Source organism: Pelodiscus sinensis, chromosome 3 (assembly GCF_052426305.1).
Source record: "Pelodiscus sinensis isolate ZL-2025 chromosome 3, ASM5242630v1, whole genome shotgun sequence".
NCBI lineage: Eukaryota > Metazoa > Chordata > Testudines > Trionychidae > Pelodiscus > Pelodiscus sinensis.
Window position 1 is genome coordinate 80,217,960 of NC_143054.1, and position 26,157 is coordinate 80,244,116.

General features: G+C 38.3%; 1 protein-coding gene across 2 annotated transcripts in view; it reads left to right on the forward strand.

The window, feature by feature from the left end:
• Nucleotides 1-26,157, forward strand: part of FIG4 (FIG4 phosphoinositide 5-phosphatase) — a 100,638-nt gene that overhangs the window by 37,644 nt on the left and 36,837 nt on the right. For both annotated transcript variants that reach the window (XM_075923979.2, XM_075923980.2), the window contains exons 9-16: nt 190-352; nt 1,621-1,718; nt 10,136-10,269; nt 12,450-12,566; nt 13,624-13,669; nt 15,519-15,667; nt 18,877-19,043; nt 24,257-24,395. In XM_075923979.2, the coding sequence (XP_075780094.2) occupies nt 190-352; nt 1,621-1,718; nt 10,136-10,269; nt 12,450-12,566; nt 13,624-13,669; nt 15,519-15,667; nt 18,877-19,043; nt 24,257-24,395 (1,013 nt within the window). The remainder of the gene's footprint in view (nt 1-189; nt 353-1,620; nt 1,719-10,135; nt 10,270-12,449; nt 12,567-13,623; nt 13,670-15,518; nt 15,668-18,876; nt 19,044-24,256; nt 24,396-26,157) is intronic.

Sequence of the window (26,157 nt, forward strand, 5' to 3'; positions counted from 1 at the left end):
GAATAGTCGTTACTGCACAAGGTAAATTCCTTTTACATAACCAAACACAGTCCTTGCTCGGGAGCTCTTGTGCTCTTACGATTTGACATCCCCTAATTTTAGTTTTAATTAATCCTGCCATTCATGGTTGTTGTTTCAGGATCTGTGAATACAGCTCTGAACTGTAATATATGTATTTTTTAATTTCAGGGGGATGTTGCTAATGAAGTTGAAACTGAACAAATACTTTGTGATGCTTCAGTGATGTCATTTTCTACAGGGAGCTATTCTTCTTATGTTCAAGTTCGAGGCTCAGTCCCTCTCTACTGGTCTCAAGATATTTCAACTATGATGCCTAAGCCACCAATTACATGTATGTTCAATATATTCTTTGTGGTATCCTATGAAAAATAATGGGTTTTTCTTTTAAAAAAAAATGCCAGAGAGAATTAGGTGAAGATTAATCTTGTAAAAAATTTTTTCTTCACTGTGAATCTACAATTAAAGATGGATCAGTATTGTTTTATAAACATTCTAGTTCATGAAAATATTTATTAGTTAGCCACAAAAATTAGTTCCACCTTGAAATTGGGTTTGAGAAATAATATAACCAGATTTGGTGTCTTTTTAATGTTAAATTTTGTGCCTGCAACGGCCCATTATTGCTCCAGTGTGGCAATGCTTGTAGTTGAAGACTGTAGCTTTCTTTGTGCTCATGATTTTGTACCCAAACAGTTATTTATCAGTTTGTCTCCCTTGGGGACAACATTTTGGATGATGTCCTCGTCCTGTTGAAGCCAATTGAAAAAATCCATTTAGCTTTAATGGGGTCAACAGGTATTTTCCCTCTGTCTTCATTGGGACAACTCACATGCTCAGAGTTTAGAACATGTGTATTTTCGTTTCTGGATTGAGCTTGAGTTTGCTAGTCAGTACTCCCTGCCATTTGAATCACTGGCTAGCTTGCACAAGTGCTGGCCCAGTGGTACTTCTAAGAAAAACGTATCTGGATCCGGTACAGTGGGCATGTATAGGACAGAAATAGAACGTATGTAATAGTGGAAAAAGAGGTTAGAGAAAAGGTAAGCAATAGTTTCTTTCTAACTATTTAATTTTTGGCAAACTACAACAAAAAAAATAAAGTGAAATCCTTTGCTTTTACCCTGTTGTTTCAATAATAATAGAGAGATGTGAGTTGTATTTCTCTTATAAAAAATAGGGAGTAAATCTTTTTATAAAAATGCATTGAAAGGAAAGATTGCAGAGAGGTAGCCATGTTAGTCTGTTTAATCAAAAATAACAAGGAGTCCAGTGAGACTTTAAAGACTGACAAATTTATTAGGGCATAAGCTTTTGTGGGCTACAACTGACTTATTCAGGTGCTGAAGAGAAAGGCAGAGGGTATCTGTTGCCACATTCCCATCTCTGTATCCTCCCCCTTCCCCACTTTGTTTCTTTTTCTCCAGCATCTGAGGAAGAGAGTTATAGCTCACAAAAGCTTATGCTGTAATACCCTAATAAATTTGTTAGTCTTTAAAGGGCCACCTGACTCCTTGTTTTTATTCAATGAAAAGTAACCATTTAGGATTTCAAAATCTTTGATATTTTTTTTCCTGCATATATTTATTTACTTTGTTCCAGTGGACCAAGCAGATCCGTTTGCACACGTAGCTGCACTTCACTTTGATCAAATGCTTCAGAGGTTTGGCTCTCCCATTATCATTTTGAATCTTGTGAAGGTACAGTATTGTTCAGTTATAACTTGATGTGTGGCACAAATAAATAATAGAATACTAGAACTGGAAGAGACCTCGAGAGGTCATTGAGTCCAGTCCTCTGCCCTTACGGCAGAACCAAGCACTGTATAGCTCATCCCTATAGATGTCTATCCAACCTGCTCTTAAATATCTCCAGTGATGGAGATTCCACAACCTCCCTTGGCAATTTATTTCAGTGTTTAACCACCTTGACAGTTAGGAAGTTTTTCCTAATGTCCAACCTAAATCTCCCTTGCTACAATGTAAGCCTATTGCTTTTTGTCCTATCATCAGAGGCCAAGGAGAACAATTTTTCTCCCTTTTCCTTGTAAGATTCCTTGTAAGATACCTCTCTTTTAGATACTTGAAAACCACTATCATGTCCCCTCTCAGTCTTCTCTTTTTGAAATGAAACAAGCCCAATTCTTTCAGTCTTCCCTTATAGCTCATGTTTTCTAGAACTTTAATAATTTTTCTTTCTCTTTTCTGGACTTTCTCCAGTTTCTCCACTTTTTTTTTTTGAAATGTGGTGCCCAGAACTGGGCACAATACTCCAACTGAGTCCTAATCAGCACAAAGTAGAGTGGAAGAATGACTTCTCGAGTTTTGCTCACAACACTCTTGTTAATACAGCCCAGAATCGTGTTTGCTTTTTTTGCAACAGTGCTTCATTGTTGACTCATATTTAGCTTGTGGTCCACTATGACCCCTGAATCTCTTTCAGCAGCACTTCTTCCTAGACAATCACTTCCCATTCTGTATGTGAAGCTAATTTTTCCTTCGTAAGTGTAGTACTTTGCACATGTTCTTATTAAAATTCATCCTATTTACCTCAGACCATTTCTCTAGTTTGTCCAGATCATTTTAAATTTTGACTGTATCCTCCAAAGCGCTTGCAACCCCATCCCAGCTTGGTATCATCTGCAGACTTATAATCAATACACTTATAATTTGTTTTAAAAAAATTAATTATGCTGTTAATGCTACATTATGGTCTCATTAAAGCCAATGGGAATTTTACTGCTTAAAGCTGGTTCTGAAAATTGTGTTCTGCACTAAATATAGATTTAATACTAACACACATTTTCAAATTAATAAATCACAAGACTCCTTATAGCAAAGCTTGCGTGAACAAACAGGCAAAATTCCTTTTGTAGTGTTTTCACTCCCATCCATTGTTAAACCTGTTTCAATGTATCAGCTGTCCTTTTAACACAGGAGAACTGGATATGGTTCCCAAAGGAATTTTTCCATGCAATTTTGAAGCAATTAGAATGATTAAATTATATATTGAAACATGAGACTCCATTTCTTTTGAGTATAAATGTGTTAATTCCACCTCACAATGAGCCTACCAATGGAGGATCTTTTTTACTTGTTTCCCCTATCCTGGTGTAACTTACACTATAATTAGACTGCTAGTATAGTTTTTCAGAAATAAAATATCCTTAAAAATTATACATATCTTGCAATACATACTTCATCTTTCCTCTCAGGCTGTTGGTATCACTCACTTTGAACAGCAATATTTGAGCGAACTGAATCTAGGCATTCTGATTCCAGTCCCCAGTACTATAATCAAAAGGCCATCTTTTCTTATTCCTGCTTCACTCTACTTGCCACCACATTCTGCTGCAGTACCATCCATCATATGACTGCAAGAAGTCTTGATGATAAACTTCCAAATTAAATCTGTTGTAATGCTGTAGAAAACAGCGTGGAAACACAGTAAATTCTTCTTGTCTTTCTGTCTAATGCATATCTTAAAGATTTGACAGTCTGAAGAATGATGAAATATGAAATATAAAATCACATTAGTGTTCTCAACAAAGAGTAACTTAGATATGTATTGAGAGCAGAATATTTCAGATGCTAATGATAAGTAAGTCTTAAATATACAGGGATCTGTTTGACAGAGACACAATATCTGTTGAGCAGTATTTGAATGCAATACCTTAATAACGTAGCCACTTTATTGAAGAGATCAACAGACCTTGATTAGCATCCAGGGGGCCCAACTTATTCTGAGAATGAAAAACATTGCAAATACATTTCTCCTACACAAGCCCCAATTTATTTCCTGCTGTTTTTGGAGAAAGAAAATAGGTGATGGCAGTAAGGGTCCAATCATGCCAAGAAGTATGCATGCAAAGAACATTACTTACATTGGTAGAGGATTACTGGATTTGATCTTTAAACAAAGGAACTGAACAAAATTACGTACATTAATGTGTATATAACCTTGAATTTAACAATATAATTCATTTATAAAAGGGCATTAATACTTTGAAAATAAATTTAAAAGAACATTGTGAAGAGGCTTAGGGGGTATGCTAGACAGGATCTGCAAAAAAAAAAACCCGAAGAGTCCTGTGGCATATTGGAGACAAAAAGATTTATTAGGGCATAAAGATACAAAAGCTTATGCCCTAATAAATCTGTTAGTCTCTAAAGTGCCAAAGTACTCCTCATTGTTTTTATTTTGAAGAGGATAAACTTTGAACTTTTGAATATTTCCAACAAAAACTGCAGTATATCTATGGAAAATATGATGGAAAATAAAAGAAAGCTTAATTTGTGTTTTGCCTCTTAACAAAAAAGTTTCAAGGACAAAGGAGTAAAATCATCTTAATGTTTCTGGTACAAACTTCTTAATAATTTCTGTGACAATGTGGATAATGTGTATTTTAAAGAAAATAAATACAATTTAATAACAATACAGTTATGTAGTAGATCTTTTTAACTAAAAAAGGAAATGCAGGAAAGGTATATGACTATTATTGATGTATTTTTATTTGTTTTTATTTCTTTGGATAATATAGTACTTGATATAAGAATCATATGTCATTTCAGATTGGTCTTCATTATTTCACAATATACTTACTACTGTCTCACAGGAGCTTTTCATTTAATTATATCTGATTCCATATTCTCTCAATCTTTGTTATTGTTACATTGTAGTATATTGTAGAGCATATTCATTTTTGAAAGGGTGTCTTTTATGCATGCAATATAAGTCTTTAATACAAAGGCTGATTCTGAGAATATGTAAGTTGAAGTAGTAAATAGCAAAGTCTCATTATTTTCTATTTCTTAAAGCTCTTGTTTGAGTGTGTTTTTAAGAATCAGCGTGCGAAGCTGAGGTAAACAGCTTGAGACATACTTTGTGGGCAAGAAAATGATTCTCTTATTTATAGATTTAGTTTTCAAAGGCCAGCACTAAATGTGAATACAGATTCACATGACCCTGACATGTGAATCATTATGTGTTTTTGTTCACGGGGCTTTTGTAGTGTGGCTGAAAATGTGTCTCTGTAGGTGCTCAATACTAGCAAGCTAAAATTAATGCTCTTCTGCTACTTGTGTTCAGTGGGGAAAATTGTATTATCCTATGCATGTAAGAGTAGATCCAACTTCAACACAATCACTGAGCGTTTCTACCTCAGGTACTCTTACTCTTTGGAGATTTCTTAGTTTAGTGAATTTGTAAACTCAATCTTCTACTTTTCTGTGCAATGTGGGGTAATAAATTGTACGTGCTCTTACTGGGATTTTTTTATATTGTTATACACAAAAACTAAGGTAAAATAACTTTATTAAGCTTGCAAAACGAAGCACTCAAAATTAGGAGATGCCAGAATTAAGGTTTCCTGTTCTTGTCCAACCCCCAGTGGGCCAGTTCCACTAAGACAGAAGATATCTGTTCTGTTTCAGAAAGACTCCCATCCCAATTAGGTTCTCAGTTTGCCTTTTCTTCCTGCAAAAACCTACAAGTCAAGTAATGTAATGCTGAAGATCCATCTTCCGTAGTAATCTGAGTGGCATTGGATCCAGAAGATCCAAGCTGGAAAACCACACCTAACGGTCAAACCTATATCTTCAGTGCTCCATGTAGCACACAGGCATTTCAAATCATTTCTGCAAAGAAAATTGCAACAAAGGCAGACCTGGCCTCAGTATCAACATTGGTACCACTATTGCTCTCCACATGAATAAGAGCTTCCAGGATCTGGCAAGAGCTTTGTAGCAAATGTGAACAACTTATATCACCAACACTGAAACTTGTAGAGAAACAGTATCAGATATCCTCCCCCACTCTTGTAGGAGTATTTTTACATCCATCAGAACTCATCTAAGGGAAAGAATCCAAGATGCTTAGATATTTTTTGGAGCAAGGCCAACCGTCAGGCTTTATTGGTCAAATATTAACTTTTAACATTGGACAGCGTGATATCTTTCCTGACCAAGCTGCCCCATGAAAGAGAGAGGATCTAAAAACACTACAAAAGAAGGCCAGCTAGTGGCCCAGGCAGCCCTGAAGGCAGCAATGGATACATCTGAAGTGCCATCCAGGGTATGGCTACCTGCATATGACCAAGCAGAGAGTTTTGTATCTCCAAGCCTCAAGTATCTCTCACAAGGTACAAGCCATGAATGATGGCTTTTATTTTGAGAGCTCAGAGCTCTCAATGAACTGATAGCACCCTATGTTTACTGAAAGATTCCAAAGTCACTTCCCCATCCGCAACCACACAGCCTTCAACTATTGCACAAGCAGAGACCATGTGCCCTATCTTATCACAGACAATTGGAGTATCCTGACAGAAATGCCTGAATTAAAACTAGGGGAGCAAACTCTCCTCTATTTCAGCCCCACATTATATGTTGATGCCCTGTGAGCAAATTTGATGGGTGGTCAGCATTTGCATAGGAACCAATTCAGAGCCCACCACCTTTGGAAGCCACCTGACCCCATATCACTGGGCATGATTTACTGGAAATCATAGCTTGTAGCTACTCCCCCTCCATCGTATTTAGGGATTATGGTCATGAGAATCTGTTACAAATAGAAGTGGCTTCTTGTAACATCATGTAGATAACTACATAGTTCATTAGCAGGGTTGAAACCTTTAAATCCACCCTTAGCTCTGTCATTTCAGCTAACAGAATGACTGATAGCAGTAGTAGGTCAGTAGTCAATTTATGGACTATAGTAGAGAGGGAAAAGGTACTTTGCCAGTGGGCTTTGGAGGTATTTGCTGACAGTAGAGGAGTAGTGAAACTCAGTCTCCTCTTCCATTTCAGGCTTGAGGGAAGTGGAAGGCAGTGGTCCTCAATCTTTTTCTTTCTGAGCCCCACCTCCCACCCCAACATACTATTAAAAACTCCAGGGCCTGTCTTTTTTTAGCCCTGCATAAAAAAGTTAGGGCCAGCATGAAGTGGTAGCATACAGGGCAGTTGCCTGCAGGCTCCACGCCACAGGAGGCACTGCATGGCTAAAGCCTTGTTTACACCACCAAGTTTTGTCACCAAAAACTGCCTTTTGGCAACAAAACATCTGAATGTACACACTGCAATATGACTTTGTTGGGGAAAATGCCCAGTTTTGGCAACAAAAAAAAAATACCATCCCCATGAAAGACTTGTTTTCTTCCCCCTCTTTTTATTGTTGACAAAATGCCAATGAAGATGATATTGCTGTTTGGGAAGTATCTGATAGCAGAGTGTGCTCTTCCTTTTGTGGAACAAATAAAGAGCAAATCATGTAAGTGATCCTGTTCTTCTCTGCACTAAGAACACAGACTGCTACTGCGGAGAGAGGAGGACTGCTGCTTTGTTCTGTTTTGCCATTTCTCAGCACAGAGCTCATAGAGCTACTTATGGTGCTGCTCCTGGCAACTGCAGAGGTTGTGAGAGAACCTGGAGATGGGCAGCAATTAGCTCTATCTTCCCACAGAACTGTTACCATGTTTCTCCCCCCTCCCGCCCCCCACCTCAGTCTTCTCTTCCCTAGACTAAACAAACCCAGGTTTTTTCAATCTTTCCTTATTGGTCATGTTTTCTAGATTTTTGTTGCTCTTCTCTGGACTTTTTCGAATTTGTCCACATCTTTTCTGACATGTGGTGCTTGGAACTAGACACAGTATTCCAGGTCAGTCCTAATGAGCATAAAGTAGAGCAGAATAATTACTATTTATGTCTTGCTTGCAACACTCCTGCTAACATATCACAGAATGATGTTTGTTACACTGTTGACTCATATTTAGCTTGTGATCCACTGTGACCTCTATATTATTTTCTGCAGTACTCCTTCCCATTTTGTGTGAGAGCAACTGGTCGTTCCTTCCTAAGTGGAGCACTTCGCATTTGGCCTTATTTCATTTTGTCCTATTTACTTGAAACCATTTCTCACTTCTCCAGTCTTTCTTTCCTCCCTTTCCTTCCTCCCCTTCCCCCCACTCTTTACTCTTTTTTAATGTCCCTATTCCTCAGAAGGTTATACTGCTGAGGTGCACAGTAACTTTTGATAGCTATATTCTCTGCAGGGTATATACATAGCATCTTGAGGTTTTAACAGCAGTGTAGGTAGGGCAGCTCTGTCTGGCATTCTATACCAGTAAGATATTTATAGCTAGAATGACATACTGGAAAGAAGAGCAACAGAGTGTGGTGCTGCTAGGCAGCCTTATGTCGGCAGCTTCTTTGGTGCAGCTGTACCTCTGCCAGCCCTGCCATAAGGGTCACCGAGTCTTCCATCTGTACAGCACCTAGTCCTCTGACAGTACAGCTACGCTGGAGGATCTGCAGGCATGGGGCCATCAGTAGACCAAAGTTCTGCTCTATTCCCCTTTGCGATTCAGGGTTCTCCTGGGAAATGCTGCAGGGAAGGAGCAGAATCCCCATCCTCACTCCCTACCCTTCCACAGAGCTATGTCTTCTCTGGCTCCCAGCAGCAGCCCTTCCTCTAACCGGTGATCCTGACTGAATTGGCTGGGAGGGTCTCATGTGCTGGCACTTCAGCTGCCTCTCCTCCACTGCTATGCTGCGTCTGCCCTGTGCCTTGGAGCTGCCCCCTGGGAGCCTCCTGTTTGCTGCTCAGGGTAAGGGAGGTAGAAGAGAGGATCAGTGTCATGGCTGGAGTAATTTATCCCTATGGTAATTTTTTTTCAAATGTGTATTTTATTTAGGTGTTTGGTTTCTACTGGTGATGCACATCAGCACAATACCTCAATATCTGTGCATATAACAAAATTCATTCCCTCTAATTTTTTCCATCCATATGTTGATCACTGGTCAGGAGTCTCCTAGAATCAGATTTGATCTCCTGGAGGCTTCTGCAGCCAAATCAGGAAATGGGCTGCTAACAGTCCGGCAGTGCCATGGCCCTGTACTGCTCCTGGAATTGTCTGACACGTTCCTGCAGTCTCTGGGAGAAGCTGGGCAGAAGTGTCTCCACATGCTACCCTTGGCTGCAAGCACTGCCCCTGCAACTCCCATTGACTAGTGTTCCCCATTCCCAGCCAATGTGAAGTGTGGGAGCACTGTCTGTGAATGGGGGTACAGTGAATGGAGCCACCTGCCCCTCCTACCCAGCAGCCACTGCTGGACATGCTGTCCAGTTTCAGGAGTGTGCCAGGCCAGGGCAGAAGTGAGCCTTTCTTAGCCCTATTGCATCACCACCTAGGAGATACCTGAGGTAAGTAGTGTCTGAAATCCACCCCCCCCCCCGCACCCCAACTCCTTTCTCTGAGCTCAGCCCAGAGCCCCTTCCACACTCCAAACCTTTTGGCCCAAGACTGGAGCCTGAAGCTCAAACTCCTGCCCCAGCATGGTGAAAGTGAGTGAGGATGGGGAGGAAATGTAGATGGAGTGAGCGGAGTGGGACCTTGGAGAAAGGGCATGGAAGGAGGTGAGGCAAGGGTATTAGGGTTTACTTTAAAGGTTGGAGACCACTGTATGCCACATGTCTCCTGTGGCCATTCTCCCTCCTCTCCCCCTTCCTTCCTGGTAAGCGGTGGATTCCATTTGCACCACTGGGAATTATATTTGTTAAAATGAACAGCTTTTTTTCTGATTATCTAGTTATATAATAATGGACTTTAGTAGTGCTTATTATAGTTAAGAGTTGTAAAATAGCTTTCATTTTTTTGTCACTATTGAGAGAATGAGAACATTCTGAAAATGTACCCTTTGGGGTGAAACTTTCTATGCTTAGTCTGTGATCAATAAATTATTTGTGGAAAAAGGTTTCCTCCATAAATGTTTGAGTCGGGAGTATATTCAGGAAAGCGTGGGTGTGTGTATACGTGTGTTTTGTATATAAAATCTCTGTTTCTCATAGATTATAATTCCTAGTATACAATTTAGAACTTTACTGAATTTCTTGATGATGGGACATTGTTTAGCTGTCTGTCTTAATGTTGCATAAACACTATCCTACCACCCCCACTATTTTATTATGCATGCTGTTTGTTCTTCCTGTTTTATACCTACAAGATATTAAATACTAAAATCAGGGATAATATGTGTATTGTCTGAAAGAATTTGTATATAAACTTTTTAACATTTAGACCTGTTAGTTCAAAAATGTTAATGCTTTTTGTTTGGCTTTGATTAAGGAACGTGAAAAAAGAAAGCATGAAAGGATTCTGAGTGAAGAACTTGTTGGTGCTGTGACATATCTCAATCAGTTTTTACCCCCAGAACATGCTATTGTGTATATTCCTTGGGATATGGCCAAATACACAAAAAGGTGGGCAAATTCTTTCTGTATGGATTTCATCATAGTTCTTGAGTGGTCAGCGACAGGGATAAATGTATTTTAAATTTTGTTGCTATATTTTGCCAGTGTGAGGGTGGCTTTGAGAGATCTTTTAGAGCTGCGAGAAGGGTAGAAGCTCTGTTTCATGAAAGATTTTGAGCTTTCAGAAATAGGTTTGTTGTACATGGGAATGAAAACCAATTATTTGAAATTCTCAGCTTTTGCGGGGCGTTGTTTGTTTTTTAAGTCTTAATACTGTTCACTTGAGCTGTTTAGACAAAAATCATTTTGATTTTATTTTTGAAACAGTCATTTCAAGGCAAAACAAAAGTAAAATGTACCATTCAAAAAATGTGGAAGTAGGATATTTTAACATCAGAATTTTTTCTGTTTTACTTCCTAAATGATATTCAGGGGAAAGCAAAGTAATTTCATAAAACTTTTTTATTTCAATAGAACTTTCTATTTTGGCACAACAGACCAATGGCTAAATTTTCTCTGTATTATTGGAATGTGTTTTTTATCAGTCAGGTGATCTGCGCTTTTTCAGGTCTTTCAGTAGTGCCATTTTTGTCTTCCATAAGTATCTTCAAAGCTGCTGTTTCAGTCTAATTTTGAAAATAATGCTAAATGTCATTTATTGCACATTCCTTGTAGACATAGCTTATTATTAAGCTTATTAAGGCAGCTCTGCAGCTCAACATCAGGAGTGCGTATCTCACAAATACAAATGTACAGAAGCAACTCTCTAACAAGATGTACTTGTAAATAGCCCATATTTTCATATCTTCTTTAAACACTGATTCAGTGTGAATGCTACACTTTTGTCATGTTAAAAATCAACACATTGTTTAAACTATCTGGCTTCTGGCTACTCAAAATCTTATTTTTCCCTTCTCAAAAAGAAATAAGTAAAGTTGAAACCTATTTGAGGCACAGAAAAAATAAGTTAACCTGATATGTAACTGTAGCTGCAATCTTACCAAGAAAATGAAGGAGAAGGAGTCAACACAAACTTGTCCCAGGGTTCCAAACAAGATGTGATTAGGTTTATTGGACTGATATGCACTATGTCAATGTCAGGCTTAGCCACCCCTGACTGTAATCGTAAAAGGAGGAAGTAGAATTAAAGTTGGTGTTGAAATGTGAGGAATTTTTATATTTCAAGAAATTGAGCTGTCCATTCTTGACTTTGAAGTAAGAAATGAACTAACTTTAATTTTGCAGTGATACAGTTCTTTGAGAGTTTGTGTAATATTTATAGTAAAAGGCAGAGCTGGTGAAATAAGTATTTATAATCTGTATTTGGAAAGAAGCAAGATGATGGTCTATCATCTATTAGAAAATACTTTGCAGTCCATTAGTAACTAAGGAAGATGTTAGACAATGTGTACTCAGGATAAATTATTTTAAAATCAGTAGACCTGAATAACTTGTAGCCAGAAGTCCTAAAAGTGTTTGCTGAGAAGATCTCTGTCTTGCCAATGTTAAATTTTAACAAATCTTGGAATAGAGAGGAAATTTCTGAAGGCCAAAAGAATGTCAACGTGCCAGTATTCAAAATGGAGAGGAGGATGACCAGGCTAACTATAGTCAACATGTTTTTTATTTGAAATACATCTTGTCAATAAACCTGATTTCAGTCTTTGAAATTAAGGTTTGGTTGCTAACAGTTAACTACAAGGATTTAATACAAGGATTTAATAAACTTAGCCTTTTGGAACACATTTGACTTAGTACCATTATTTGACATTCTGGTTTTTAAAAATGGGAATGGTATACAGTATTAATAAAGCATATTTTTAAATAGATTATGAATTAGATGACTGATAGATATCTAGAAATCATTGTCAATGAGGATTCATCATTAAACGTGGCAGTTCTAGTGTGGTTTTGCAGTGATTGGTACAGATGATGCGAAGATTGATAAATGTTTAAACATTTACTGATGTCCTCTTTTAATCATGTGAAGTGGCATGAAAACATTGCATGAAAAGTGGCATGAAAACATAATGTCATGAAAAGTGGCACGAAAACATAATGTCATGGTCAATAGATATGGAAAAGGTGTGAACTGCAAGTTTTCTTACTAGGAAAATCATTGATAGGAGGCTTTCCAACTAGTGAACATTTAAATAAAAATATTCAATATTTGTTTTTTCTCCTGATAGCAAACTGTGTAATGTCCTGGACAGATTGAATGTAATTGCAGAAAGTGTAGTGAAGAAAACAGGGTTCTTTGTAAATCGTCCTGATTCCTACTGCAGCATCTTGCGGCCAGATGAAAAGTACGTATGAAAACAAGAAAAGTAAAAAAGATAGTGTGTGTAAACATACATAATTTTACACACACATATTTAAACAGCATTTATACACATACAATATTCCTAAATGCCTGAAACATGTACTCTCTGAATGTGTCTTTCTAAAGATTGCAGTAATGTGAAAATCATAATTTAGTTTCCAGTTAGAATGAAAAAGATTGCAACCAAAAGGAAGGTCATAGTCTATAATTATCCACACATTGGATAAGTGTAAAATATGTTTCTAATTACGTTCCATGTATCTTCAGGGTAAATATGTATACTTATGAAAATCGTGTAGTTGATGGTTCTTGCTACAATAAATACTTTACAAATTAAATCTGAAATGTTTGTTTTCCCCTTTTATATTTAAACAGTCCTGAAGTCTTGAAAGATGTAGCACACAGTTCTTCATTTTCAGTTTCTTTTGCTGCTTCAGGGCATGCACTTCATGTTATATAGCTTTCTTTAAAACAAGATATGCAGTGTGTGAACAGATAAAGCAAGCACAATTTTTTAATTTAAAGAAAGCATTCTCCTGAGAGTTGCCAGGAGATATACTTGTCATCTTGCTGGTTCCTACTGCTTGTATATATATTGTAAGAAACTCCTATTTTTAGAAAAAAATAAAAAAATAAGTTTTCTGGGAAGACAAAGATTATTTATTATAATTTATCAAACATTACAGAAATGATCTGACACACTTTATATTCCCAAATCACTAAATAACTGCAAATACATTATTTAATTTCAGATTATTGGTAAAAAGGATGTTTATTGATAAAATTTGTTGTGATCTTGGCATACACTTATTCTAATTTTGGATTTCTTGCATTGCAACCTAAGTGCAACACATATCCTAACAAGTATGTATGACCATATTATTGTCAGCCATGTAAGGGTATTTTCAGCTACTCAGAGATTTCAGCTTCATTTTAGCAGGTTTTAAAATTTTTCCCTCTTTTATTTAGCAGACCTGTATCACAAAACTTACAATCCTTAAATAAACTTTGTAAGATACGGTATTTTGTTTCCCTTCTAGATGGAATGAACTGGGAGGTTTTGTTGTTCCCACTGGTCGCTTACAGGTATTGTAATAATAAACTGAATTATTTCAAAGTTTTATTAATATAAATCAGTAGTCTAACAGTACAGGATTCTTTCAAAAAGCCATCTATCATAGGTGCTGCAGGAAGTGTTGTTTGTGAATCAGTAAGATGACTGTCTTTCCTCTGAGTCGGTACTTTTCTAATATAATTAAGTATATTACAGCAGTACTCAAAGGCTCCAGTTGGATTTAGGGTCACATTGTCCCTGGACAGTGCTAGGAAAAAACCTGCTGCTAGAAAAACCTTCTGAGAAATCTGAGAAATATTAAATTTTTCAGTTTAGTTTCCATTTCTGAAACTAGCCATAGTGGCACCAGTCTTGCTGAAAGTTGCTGTTCTTTGGAACATTAACGACACATAGAGAAGAAGCTACACAATACAGTATTTTAATTTTTTTTTTTTACATCTTACAAGATTTTTGTACAAGAAATGTACTGTTTAGTACTGAAAAGATTGCATTGTTCCAACATCAAAATTTATACTTGTTTGGAAAAAACATACTTCATTCTGATAGCAGATTTACATCTATGGAAACAAGAATTTAAAAGCATTCTCATCTCCACATTGTTGCATATTCCATGTATAATTCTGCTTACAATCACAAATTAAAAACAGGCTATTTGTTTGACTCAGAATACAACTCTCTTTATGTATAGCACAATGAAAGAATTACTGGTTTAAATTTAAATATGAATGTAATGATTGTATATTCTGCACACAAGATACAATATTGCTGAGGCATTGTTTCCTTTTGCCTGTGATCATTTATAATTTTATACTTTACATAAATCAGAGACAAATACTGAATTCCATATTAATAGAACATCAAGGGTCTGATATTTAAGGATAACGGCGTAGTGAGCCTAATTTTAATCTCTCTAAAAGAAGAAAGAACATGCAAGCCATTTGTATATTACCTTGATTATGGGTACGTCTAGACTACATGCCTCTGTCGCCAGAGGCATGTAGATTAGGCTACCAGACATAGGAAAATGAAGCGGCGATTTAAATAATCGCCGCTTCATTTAAATTTACATGGCTGACGCGCTGAGCTGACGAACAGCTGATCAGCTGTTTGTCGGCTCAGCGCGGCAGCCATGTAAATTTAAATGAAGTGGCGATTATTTAAATCGCCGCTTCATTTTCCTATGTCTGGTAGCCTAATCTACATGCCTCTGGCGACAGAGGCATGTAGTCTAGACGTACCCTTATACATCTTCAAGTATTGCATGTCTATCTGTGTTTAGTGCATTAACAAAATAAGCCATAAATCAGGTATCATTCATGTGAAAATATTATATGCTGTTTATGCTTTCAGCCTTCTGTTTATAAAATACAAGCCTTCTGTGGGTGCTATGGATTTAAGCACACAAGCAAAAGTGTGTTTAGAGTGATATGCAGGTTGTGATCTTCAGCAGAATTTGTACACATGCTGCCCATGAATTTCATTGTTGAAAATATAAACACTATTGTCTTATGGTCACAGAAATGTGATAGCACATTTATTTCAATCTTAGTAGCAGGACTTAAACGTGGAAGCATTATTTTTGAGTTACAGTGGCACTTAACTTTTTTAGCAATGAATCATAACGATGTTTATGAGGGAGAAGACGAGTTGATGTGTTAGCAGCTTTCTGTAACATAGACAGTTGTAGCCTGAGTGGTGCAGCATCTTGACACATTCACACAAGATTTCAAGTAATTAAGTATTTGATTTTTTATAAGCTCATTAGGAAATCAGGAGAAAATTCCCTTGTGAAGTAGGCTTGAGTGTAATGGTTTGAGGATTGGTTAAAGAATCTCCCATTTAATCTGATTTCATTCCTAGACTGGTGTTCTTCGAACCAATTGTGTGGACTGTTTGGATCGCACTAACACAGCCCAGTTCATGGTGGGGAAGTGTGCTTTGGCCTATCAGCTCTATTCTTTGGGGTTGATTGATAAACCCAATCTGCAGTTTGACACAGATGCTGTTAGGTAAGATATTTCACTGTTAGTAAAACATTATAATTTTTCCTGGCATTAATTTTGTAAGGATATTAAGCAATTATCTTTTCTATCTCTCTTTATATTTTGATGTTTTCATGTTTTTTCTTTAAGTGAAATTTATGTTTAATTCAAATACATTTGTAATCGCGTTTTTTCAGCTAACTGCATTTTCCATTCTCTCCTCTGTATGACATTTAACATCGAAATCAATGTGAATTCAAGATTTCCTTTATTTGATTAGTTTGCTTATCAGGTGCCCTTCAGGATAAAAAAACTGAGCATTTCTGTTTGATGCTTAAACTTGAAAACTCTGTGCTTTAAATAAACATAATAAAAGTAAAAGTATATTATAAAGCTTATGATTTGTGCTTTGATTTAGAATGGGCTAAACATAACTTTTTGCCATGTGCTCCCACTACTCAGGGATATATTCAGAAATACATTTTAACATGTTTTTCTTCATTTTACTTTCTATGGTATCTTCCTGGTACTTTTTGTCCATTGAAGTGATTGAAAAAAATGCATCCTTCTACAACCTCACATGTGCATTTGACACTTAAGTTGAAACCCTCTGAATATTGCTGACCATTAAAGCTGGAAGAATGTTCCCTCAGGGATTTAGATTTTTGCACCTGATTTCATAAATATGAGGGACAGTTGAGGCCACATTGTTTTTCTTATTACTGTTGTAGAGATCTCAGAATGTATGGGTCCAGGTAGTTAGTTTAGTATTTCTTGCACAGTGTAGCTTATTTGATTGGAGGGAGAAGGAAAGAGGGGAGAGAATATGTCAGTTGTTTGTTTTTAAAGTAAAGACAGGCTTTTGTGATTTATTTAATAGTCATTGTTAGTGTGCATGGTGAATCTCCTGATGGCAGAGTCAAAGCATTTGGGGCATGCTTATAGTGAAGATTCTGTAAGATACTCCCTGGTATTAGGTCTGCCCATAAAACAAGTTTCAGTCTGCAGTTCTCCACAAAAGACTGCCTTCAGTAGTCTGTTATCAGACGTATGGTCCTCACCATCTCACCTGTGCTTTCACTATAAAATCTTTTAATAACTGTGTCAGGGCTGATTCCCATTCTTGCACTCCGAGTGCAGAAGGTGAGAGCCCACAAAGCTCAAAAAGAAAAACAACAACAACAACTTTGCTTCTACAGACACTGGTTACAAAAACTTCCCCCCATAATCACAATACGCAGATTTTGGGAAATTGCCACCACCAAGTGATTTTTATCCCTAAAAAAACATGAATGAATACTTGAACCCACCTGCAGGGAACCCCCACCTCTTTTGCCCCCAAAAGAGCTTGAAAAAAGAATAGAGAAAACAAGCTGCAGTTTCTGGTAGCTGAATCCTCAGTGTGAGGCATGCAGATACACACAGTGGCAGCCCATCCATGGGCGCAAACTAGGCAGTCGCCTAGGGCACCAAATTAAATGGCCGTTGAGCGGTTTGGAGGCGGGGGCGCCAGTTGTGCACTGATCACGTGTTTCGCCTAGGGCGCCAGTTGCTGGCAGCTCATTCAGGGCTGCTCCTGGATACATACAGGCAGACCTTCCTGAACACAAGAATCAAATCATAACCTTAAAAAAAGTGATTTTTCTTACAAAACAAAAGATAGACTTGATAAAGCATACTTGGTTGCTCAACATTACAGAGCAGCTAAGGAAAACAAATTAAAACACAGAGAAAAGTCTCTGGGCACAGTGCAAGATGGTAAATGAGGAGGGGAGGCATAGATTAACACAGAGTAGTTCAAACCAAACCACAAAATAGATAAAAAATACCATGAACGCAACTAGATTCACTTTTCTCCTTCCTTCCAGTTTTCTCTTTGTTCAGTCTACTCCCATGCCCCAAATTCCTTGGAGACATAGTAGTCTTGCCTGGGTTTAAATCATTCTGTCTCTCTCAACTCCTGGTTTATCTCTCCCACACAAAGAAAGCAGGCAAGGAGTCTATATACAGTTCAAATTTCAACCCTCTATTTCAATTGGTTCTCTTGGCTCCCTGGCCAACATGTGTGCTACCTACCTGAGTTTAACCCCTTAGTCACCAGGTGTTGTCAGCACTCCTCTTGTCCATTATAGACTGTGACTATCCCTCAGAGATAACAGGCATTTACTATTTGTGTCAAGTATGGTAATAAATGGCTCATTCCAAGTAACAAATAACCTTGGTTGGACTCTGTTCTGATCCCTTTTCCTACCTCTCACAAAAGAGAGTTAGGGTACTGTTGAAGGGCTACCTTATTCTGTTAACATTTAAGGTCTTCCTTTCTCCTACCAGTCTACAAGTCATCTCCCTGGTCTCTTATTCATGTTTTCTTCTGGGAGCTATGAGGGTATATGTTCTCATTTAATAAATACTTAAGTTTCTAATATATCATAACTAATGAGCAAGTATAGGTTTGTTTTTAGAGCCCAATTCTGTAATGAACATAACATAAGAATGGCCGTACTGGGTCAAACCAAGGTCCATCTAGCCCAGTATCCTGTCTGCCGCCAGTGGCCAGCACCAGGTGCCCCAGAGAGGGTGGACCAAAGATAATGATCAAGCGATTTGTCTCCTGCCATCCCTCTCCAGCCTCTGACAAACAAAGGCCAACGACACCATTTTATCCCCTGGCTAATAGTCTTTTATGGACCTAACCTCCATGAAATTATCTAGCTTCTCTTTAAACTCTATTATAGTCCTAGCCTTCATAGCCTCCTCTGTTGTAGCCTGAGTTTTTATTAAAACTAATAAAAGAAAGGAGGCTATGAAGACAGTTGTAGCCTGAGTGATGCAGCATCTTGACACATTCACACAAGATTTCAAGTAATTAAGTATTTGATTTTTGATAAGCTCATTAGGAAATCAGGAGCAGGTGTTGACTACAGTTAGTTGTTCATTACATGCTTAGTCTGTTTAAAAGAATGTTGCAAAAGAACAATTAACTCTTCTTGCTGTAGTTGCCACTTCTATAATTTTAACTAACTAATTAACATTTTGGAAAGAAGACAGCTGATTTTTCTTGTTCAATAGTATACCATTCATTACATTAACTGAAAATAGTTTATTTGGACTTCTATATGCTTACCTTTAAGTCTTTAAAACATAAAGGCAAACAAAGTATAAAATATAGAGTAGAGAAGCTTTCACTTTCTAGCAATGGTGATAGAATTGAGATGTCTTTGGTTTCACTGATTTAGACTGTTTGAGGAGTTGTATGAAGATCATGGAGACACACTTTCTCTTCAATATGGAGGCTCTCAACTTGTTCATCGAGTAAAAACCTACAGAAAGATAGCGCCGTGGACTCAGCATTCCAAAGATATTATGCAGACGCTCTCAAGATATTACAGTAATGCTTTTTCAGGTAAATGGACTTCTTCATGAGTGTTTTCTTTTAAACCATTTTTTAGACAGCAATATATACATAAATATCCTACTTCTGCATTAGTAATCATTGCTTGTCAGCAATTGGTTTCTGCAAATTTAGGGGAATATTTTGAGCCCTTTAAACTACCTGGCTACTTTCATCACTGAAATTCTATGGTAGTAGAAAGATAAGGTGGGTGAGGTAATATATTTTATTGGACCATTTTCTGATGGTAAGAGACATAAGCTTGGGCCACATTATAGCTCTTCTGGTATTGGAAAAGTATTCCAAACATCACAGCTAAATGTGAGATGGAGTACGTATTCTAAGGGACATTTCAAAGAATCTGATAATAGGCGCATTAATCGTTTTAAGTTCAGGTTTTTTTCTTCGTTATCCTCTGGATTTTACATTAGGAAATTTAGGGTAACGAATTAGGTGATTTGTTTATATTGTGCTCATTACTGGTGCTAATCTCACATATACTCTTTTTTCACTCTAAAACCTGTTGAATTCTCTGTTTACAGCTTTGTATTTTCGATCTGTGAGAATCTTACAGTGTTTGCTTTTTCTGATATTAATGATTTATGCCCACAACGACTGATCCTGTGTGTTAGGGCATGTCACTACTGTCCCTGTTTACAGATGAGGAAGTAGTGGCATAGAGAGATTTTGTGATTTGCCTAAAATCACATATCAAGTCAGTTTCACAACCAGTATTAGAAAGTGTATGCTCATGACTAGGCTTGTAACTAACCCATTAAATCACCGTGTCATTTAACTTTGTCTATTTCTCCATTTATAAAAATGTGTGATAACAATAATTGGCAGTTACGTAGCACTTTATCATCTGTAGTCGTCAGAGCCTTTGCAGTAAGCATTACTAGCCACATTGCACAGATGAGATAGCTAAGGAACAGATTGGTTAAGTGATTTGCCTGAGGACACTCTGGTCTAATACATGAGGCCTGGACTTGCAAGCAAGTGACGTGGGTTGTAGTCTTGATTCTAACACTTCCTTGCTATGTGTCTCATTTTCGTTTTGTATATCTGTAAAATGTAAGTAGTCATGGTTACCTCCCTAATGGGGGCATTGAAGCCTAAACAATATTTCCAACATACCAAGGCAGATTAGTGGCAAAGGTGACAATAAAATTCAGAAGTGGCTCAATTGAATTTGGTGTAACTTTAAAAAAAAAAAGGCAAATTAATTTTACTTCAGGCAGAGACAAGCATAAATACATTTCCTGTATGCTGAATTTTTTGAGGCAATTATGAGCACTGGAAAAAGTAGAGGGTAATAATGGAAGTTAGAATTCAGATCTTTAAATGTATCAGTTGCAGTTATTTCTGCTGTACTATATTGTAATAAAGTTGCATTCTTCTCATACTTTTTAAAACAATGAATATGAGCAGTAGTTTAAGGATGCCCTTGACAAGGTCTCTGACATGCATTCTGACTAGTTGAATTCCAACATTTTTTTCCTTTTAACTGTTGGCAGAAAAGTTGGAAGAGTGGCTAGGTATTATTTTTAATTTTTGTATGCTTTTCATACAGAAAGTTATGTGATACTATAGGCCTAAATGCTAATATTAGAATATGTATGACTATATGTTTCTGGAATCTAAAGTAATCTGTTTATTCACATATAGAGGTGGACATAATAAACTATCTTATAATGCTGTATGAAAGAGAACTAATTGCTATGTCCTTTTAGTCCTAAAGTGTTACAGTCCCAGCTCAGTTAAATCTCACATGATTTAGTAATGTGTCATAAAAGTTTGAAACAGATTGAGAGCCACAGATTATTTTCAACTAATTCAAATGGTCCCTTCAGCTCTGGTTTTTTTCAAACAAGCTTAAAATGTGCCAGAACACATATACAGTTTATAGTATATTTTGAAAAATCTGTGTAGAATCTTTGTACTTGTGCATAATTTCAGCAATCAATGAAAACCAGTGGAAAAGGGTGTTTGTACTTTCAGCCATGCTCCACTCTACACTGATTTGTACAAAAAAACCCAGCACACGCTTGTTTAATGCACAGTTTACTATACCAGGTCAGGAAGCTGGTTTGTAAAGCCCAGTATTCTGTTTTCACTTATAGGCAATGTTTCAAAGGAAGACAAAACCTTCCATGCACTGGATGATCCAAAATTACCATACAATTATCCAGCCTTAAAATATGGGGGATTTAATCTTCACACTTCATTACAATTTCTGTTTACTCCCTTCTCCACATTATTTATAAATACATTGAATAGGATTGGTCCCAGTACGGACCCTTGGGGAACACCACTAGTTACCTTTCTCCATTCTGAAAACTTACAGTTTATTCCTACCCTTTGTTTCTTGTCCTTTTAACCCATTATCAAACCATGAGGTCCTTCCCTCTTATCCCATGACAACTAACTTTACTTAAGAGCCTTTAGTGAGAGTCCTTGTCAAAGCTTTTCTACAAATCTAATACACTATATCTCCTGGATCCCCCTTGTCCACATGTTTGTTGAGCCCCTCAATAACTCTAGTAGAAAATAACTCCCTTTACAGAAATCATGTTGACTTGCCCCCCAACAAATGTTGTTGATATATGTGTCTGACAAATTTATTCTTTACTATAGTTTCATCTAATTTGCCCGGTACTGACATTAGACTTACTGGTATGTAAATGCCAGGATCAATTCTAGAGCCCTTTTAAAATATTGGTGTCACCTTAGCTATATTCCAGTCATTAGGTACAGAAGCTAAGGTTTATAATGATAACAATACAAATTGTCAACATCACATAACACAATACACAAAGTAAATGTCATTAAATCAAACTCTGTTGTCAAACAGTATTTTTCAAGCTTTTCCTATCTGTAAATTTCAGTTTTTGATAGAAATATTGTTTCTATTGATTTGTCTCTGTATGGTGAAATCAACATTTACTGACAATGATAACAATTAAATACATACAAGTCTATTCATAATGAAAGACTCAAGTTGCTTGTTTATGTTTATATTAATGTTTATAATACAGGAAGTCCCCGGGTTACGTACAAGATAGGGACTGTAGGTTTGTTCTTAAGTTGAATCTGTATGTAAGTTGGAACTGGCGTCCAGATTCAGCCGCTGCTGAAACTGACCAGTGGCTGACTACAGGAAGCCCGAGGCAGAGTTGCTCTGCCCCGGGCTTCCTGGAATCAGCTGCTGATCAGTTTCAACAGGCTGAATCTGGACACCAGTTCCGACCTACATACAGATTTAACTTAAGAACCCCAGGCGTCCCCAAGTCAGCTGCTGCTGAAACTGATCAGCGGCTGATTCCAGGAAGCCCAGGGCAGAGCAACTCTGCCTGGGGCTTCCTGTAGTCAGCCGCTGGTCAGTTTCAGCAGCGGCTGACTTGGAGACACCTGGGGCAGAGCAACTGGGGTGCTGCCAGGTTGGTCGAGTAGCGCCCAGAGCGGCTGCGGGACCAACCAGCAACGCCCCAGCTGCTCTACCACAGGCGTCCGGAGAAAAGCCTGGTCTGCTGGGGGAAGGCAGCGGTGCACTAGCTGCGCGCCCCCCCCCCCCCCCCCCCGCAGCAGACCAGAGAGACGCGGGCGGCGGACCGAGACGCACCGCGGTCCCGCCGCCCGGGTCCTCCACAGCTTTGCTCCGCGTCTCCCTGATCTGCTGGTCTGCTGGAGACCAGCAGACCAGGGAGACGGGGATCAAAGCCGCGGAGCACGCGGGCAGCGGGACAGCCCAGACGCGCCGCGGCTGTCCCGCTGCTGGCATCCTCTGAGGCTTTGCTCCCCGTCTCCCTGGTCTGCTGGTCTCCAGCAGACCAGGGAGCGGAGCAAAGCCGCGGAGCACGCGGGCAGCGGGACAGCCCAGACCAGGAACCCCCCCCCCAGCAGACCAGGGAGACGCGGAGCAGCTTTCCTCGCCCCGGAGGATGAGGGCGGCGGGACCGCGGCGCATCTGGGCGTCCCACCGCTTCCGTCCTCCGGGGCGAGAAAACCCCCGTTCGTAACTGCGGATCCGACATAAGTCGGATCCGCATAACTCGGGGACTGCCTGTATGCAAATGTTTATATTAATAAAGAGAAGGTTAAGGGGTGACTTGGTTGTAGGAGTTGGCATAATTTCGATGAAAGAATTTGTTAGTGGTCAAGGCCCACACTGTTCCATGATATTAATGGAGGACGTGCAAGATCTGGAATGGAATCTGAGTGCAGAAGGCAGCTCAGAATAGGCAAGTGAAGTGCAGTATGGGTATGGGTGCAGGAGGGTATTCTGACTTGGAGGATGGGTCGGGGGGGGGGAGGGGGAGGTTGTGACCTGAGGCCGGTGGTGCAAGGGTTTGGGTTGTGACCTAGGGCAGGACAGGAGTTTGGATGAAGGAGGGAGTTGTGATCTGGGGCAGGGATTGGGAGGGGCTATGGGTGTAGAAGCAGAGGTGCAGAGGGTTTGGTTTATAGCTTTGAGACAGGGTTGCAGGAGGAGCAGAGGGTTCGGGGGAGGTAAGATCTAATGGACGATGCAAAATTGTGCTGGGGGTGGGAACTTGGAGTCCTCAGAGAAAAACATGGCTCCTGCAGCCGACCTCTTGAGGAGGGGGGTGGTGTAAGTCAGAGAGTCTGCCCGAGGCTCTCACTGGGCTGCTGGATGTGACCCATGGGCCATATTTTGCCCTCCCCGGCCTAGAAATTTGATAATGAGCTCTTCAGTGTAGAAAATAAACTTAGAACACTCCAGTGGCTGGAGGCTGAAGCTAGAGAAATTCAAACTGCAAGTAAGTTTGTAAATTTTTAACAGTGAAGGTAATTAATCATTGGGACAACTTATTTAGGGTTGCAGAGGATTATTCAGCACCACCAATCTTTAAATAAAGATTGGATGTTTTTCTTAAACACTGTGCTCTAGTTCAAAGGGGAATTAGTTCAGGAAAGTCCTGTGGCCTTTGTTAGAATCAAGAGAAATATGAAGAAAACAAGACAAAACACCTAAAAAGAGAGCACTTTAAAACTATTCTGCAGCAAAAGTTAGTGAACAAATTAAATATATTTAAAAATGCTAGTTGTCTTCTGAAAAGTTTTTAAATTCAAATTTTGAAATGTAAACCAGTGGAATTTTAGTCTTGCAATAAATACACGTCATAACTATGATGGTATTACAAATGCATCCATCAATTTTTTGTGAGAATAAACAACTTCCAAGTGTACCTCTTATTTTACAGATGCTGACAGGCAAGACTCCATAAATCTGTTTTTGGGAGTATTTCAGCCTGCAGAAGGAAAACCTCATCTTTGGGAGCTTCCTACAGATTTTTACTTGCATCACAAAAACACTATGAGTCTTTCGCAGGCCAGGCGAAGGTATTTTGTAGTTCCGTATTATCATTCATTTTCATAATACATTTTTCAAAATTTAAAAATCTTTAAATTGATTTTGAACATCTGTCTCAAATACATTTTTCTTTGCAAAATAAGCAGGTAGTAAAACACTCACCTTGCAAAGGTAGGTTATTTGAAACAAATACATCATTACTATATTTTAAATATTTGAAAACATTGATTACCATCATTTCTTGTTATGAACTGTGACGTTTTGATGAAATGCTTCTGTCTCATGGAAAAGGACAGTAAAAAGATGGACTTTCATGTGAATGAACCTTGGAGTATGAAATGATTTGCTCTTTTATTAAAATGCAGTTACCAGCATTTCATTAATCTGTAGACTAAATTATTTCTGTTCAATTTCAGCCAATCATATTTATTGATGTAATATTTTTTGATATAGGAGTTCATGCTCAGAAAATATAGACCAAGACATTTACATTTCTGTTCTTCTTCACCTCCAGTACAATTTGAAGACTGTATCAGTCCAGTTTTATTTGTCACTCCTATTGTGCAGGAGAGATGATTTTTGAGAATCTTCAAACTTCAGCACATTGAATGATTCTGTTTAGGATTGTAATGACTAACTGCCTCTCTACATCATACTAATTTTATAAGAACAGATAATATTGGAAACTTTGTTCAGAGAATGTTTCAAAATTGCTGCTGAAACGTCTCCTGATTTGGCAGTCTGACATTATTTTGACCCTGCATCCTTGTTCGTTCTTGTGTGGGTTTGGTTACTTCAGTTGTTGGATCTAAAATCCTGCTTTAGATATTATCTGGAGAAGATTCAGTTTTTTAAAAAAAATCCACATAGCTACTAGCTTCATCTTAATACTATGCATCAAGCCATCCTGCATCTAAAAGAACTGTCTCTAAGTTACCATTTTCTATTGTGTTTCATCTGTTTTCATAGGAGCATTACATAAGAACATAATAATAGGCATACTAGATCAGACCAATTGTCCATTTAGCCCAGTATTCTATTATTTTGAAGTGCCAGACATTTCAGAGGAAGTGAATAGAACAGAACAATTATCAAGTGATCCGTCTCCTCTCAACGAGCTTCTGGTAGTCAGAAGTTTAGGGACATCCAGACCATCTTGGCTAATAGCCATTGATGGACCTGTCTTCTATGAGCTTGTCTAATTCTTTTTAAACACAGATATAACTTGGCACTTCACAGCATTCCCTGGCATTGTTTCTTCAGGGTTTTTGTTTTTTTTTTTTTTTTGTTTGTTTGTTTTGAGAGGGGTGGAGGGAGTTATGGTCATTGTAGCCTTTTCTCGTATTTAAAGTGAATAATGTAAGGTAGCATTACATCCTGTGGGTTCAGCTTTGGTGGCTAACATTTCAAGCTTAACAGAGTGAAAATTATCTTTGCTACTTGCTGCAGATTTAGAGTCTCTAGGATCACATAAAGACTAAGGCTTTGTCTACTCTGCAAGGTTTTTGCATAAGAAGCTTTTTGCAGAAGAAATCTTCTACAAAAACTTCTTGCATAAAAGCGCTTCCATACCTCAAAAGCGCATTGCATGGACGCTCTTGTGTAAGAAAGCTCTGATTGCCATTAACAGAATGGCCATCAGAGCACCTGTGCTTTTTCTGATAGGCTCTTTTTACGCAAGAAGCTCCTGCAGAGTTTCTACACATGCCTTTTTGCGCAAGAGCTCTTGCGCAAAAAGGAGTTATTCCTCATGGGGAGAGGAATAACTCCACCAACCAAAAGCTCTCTGTC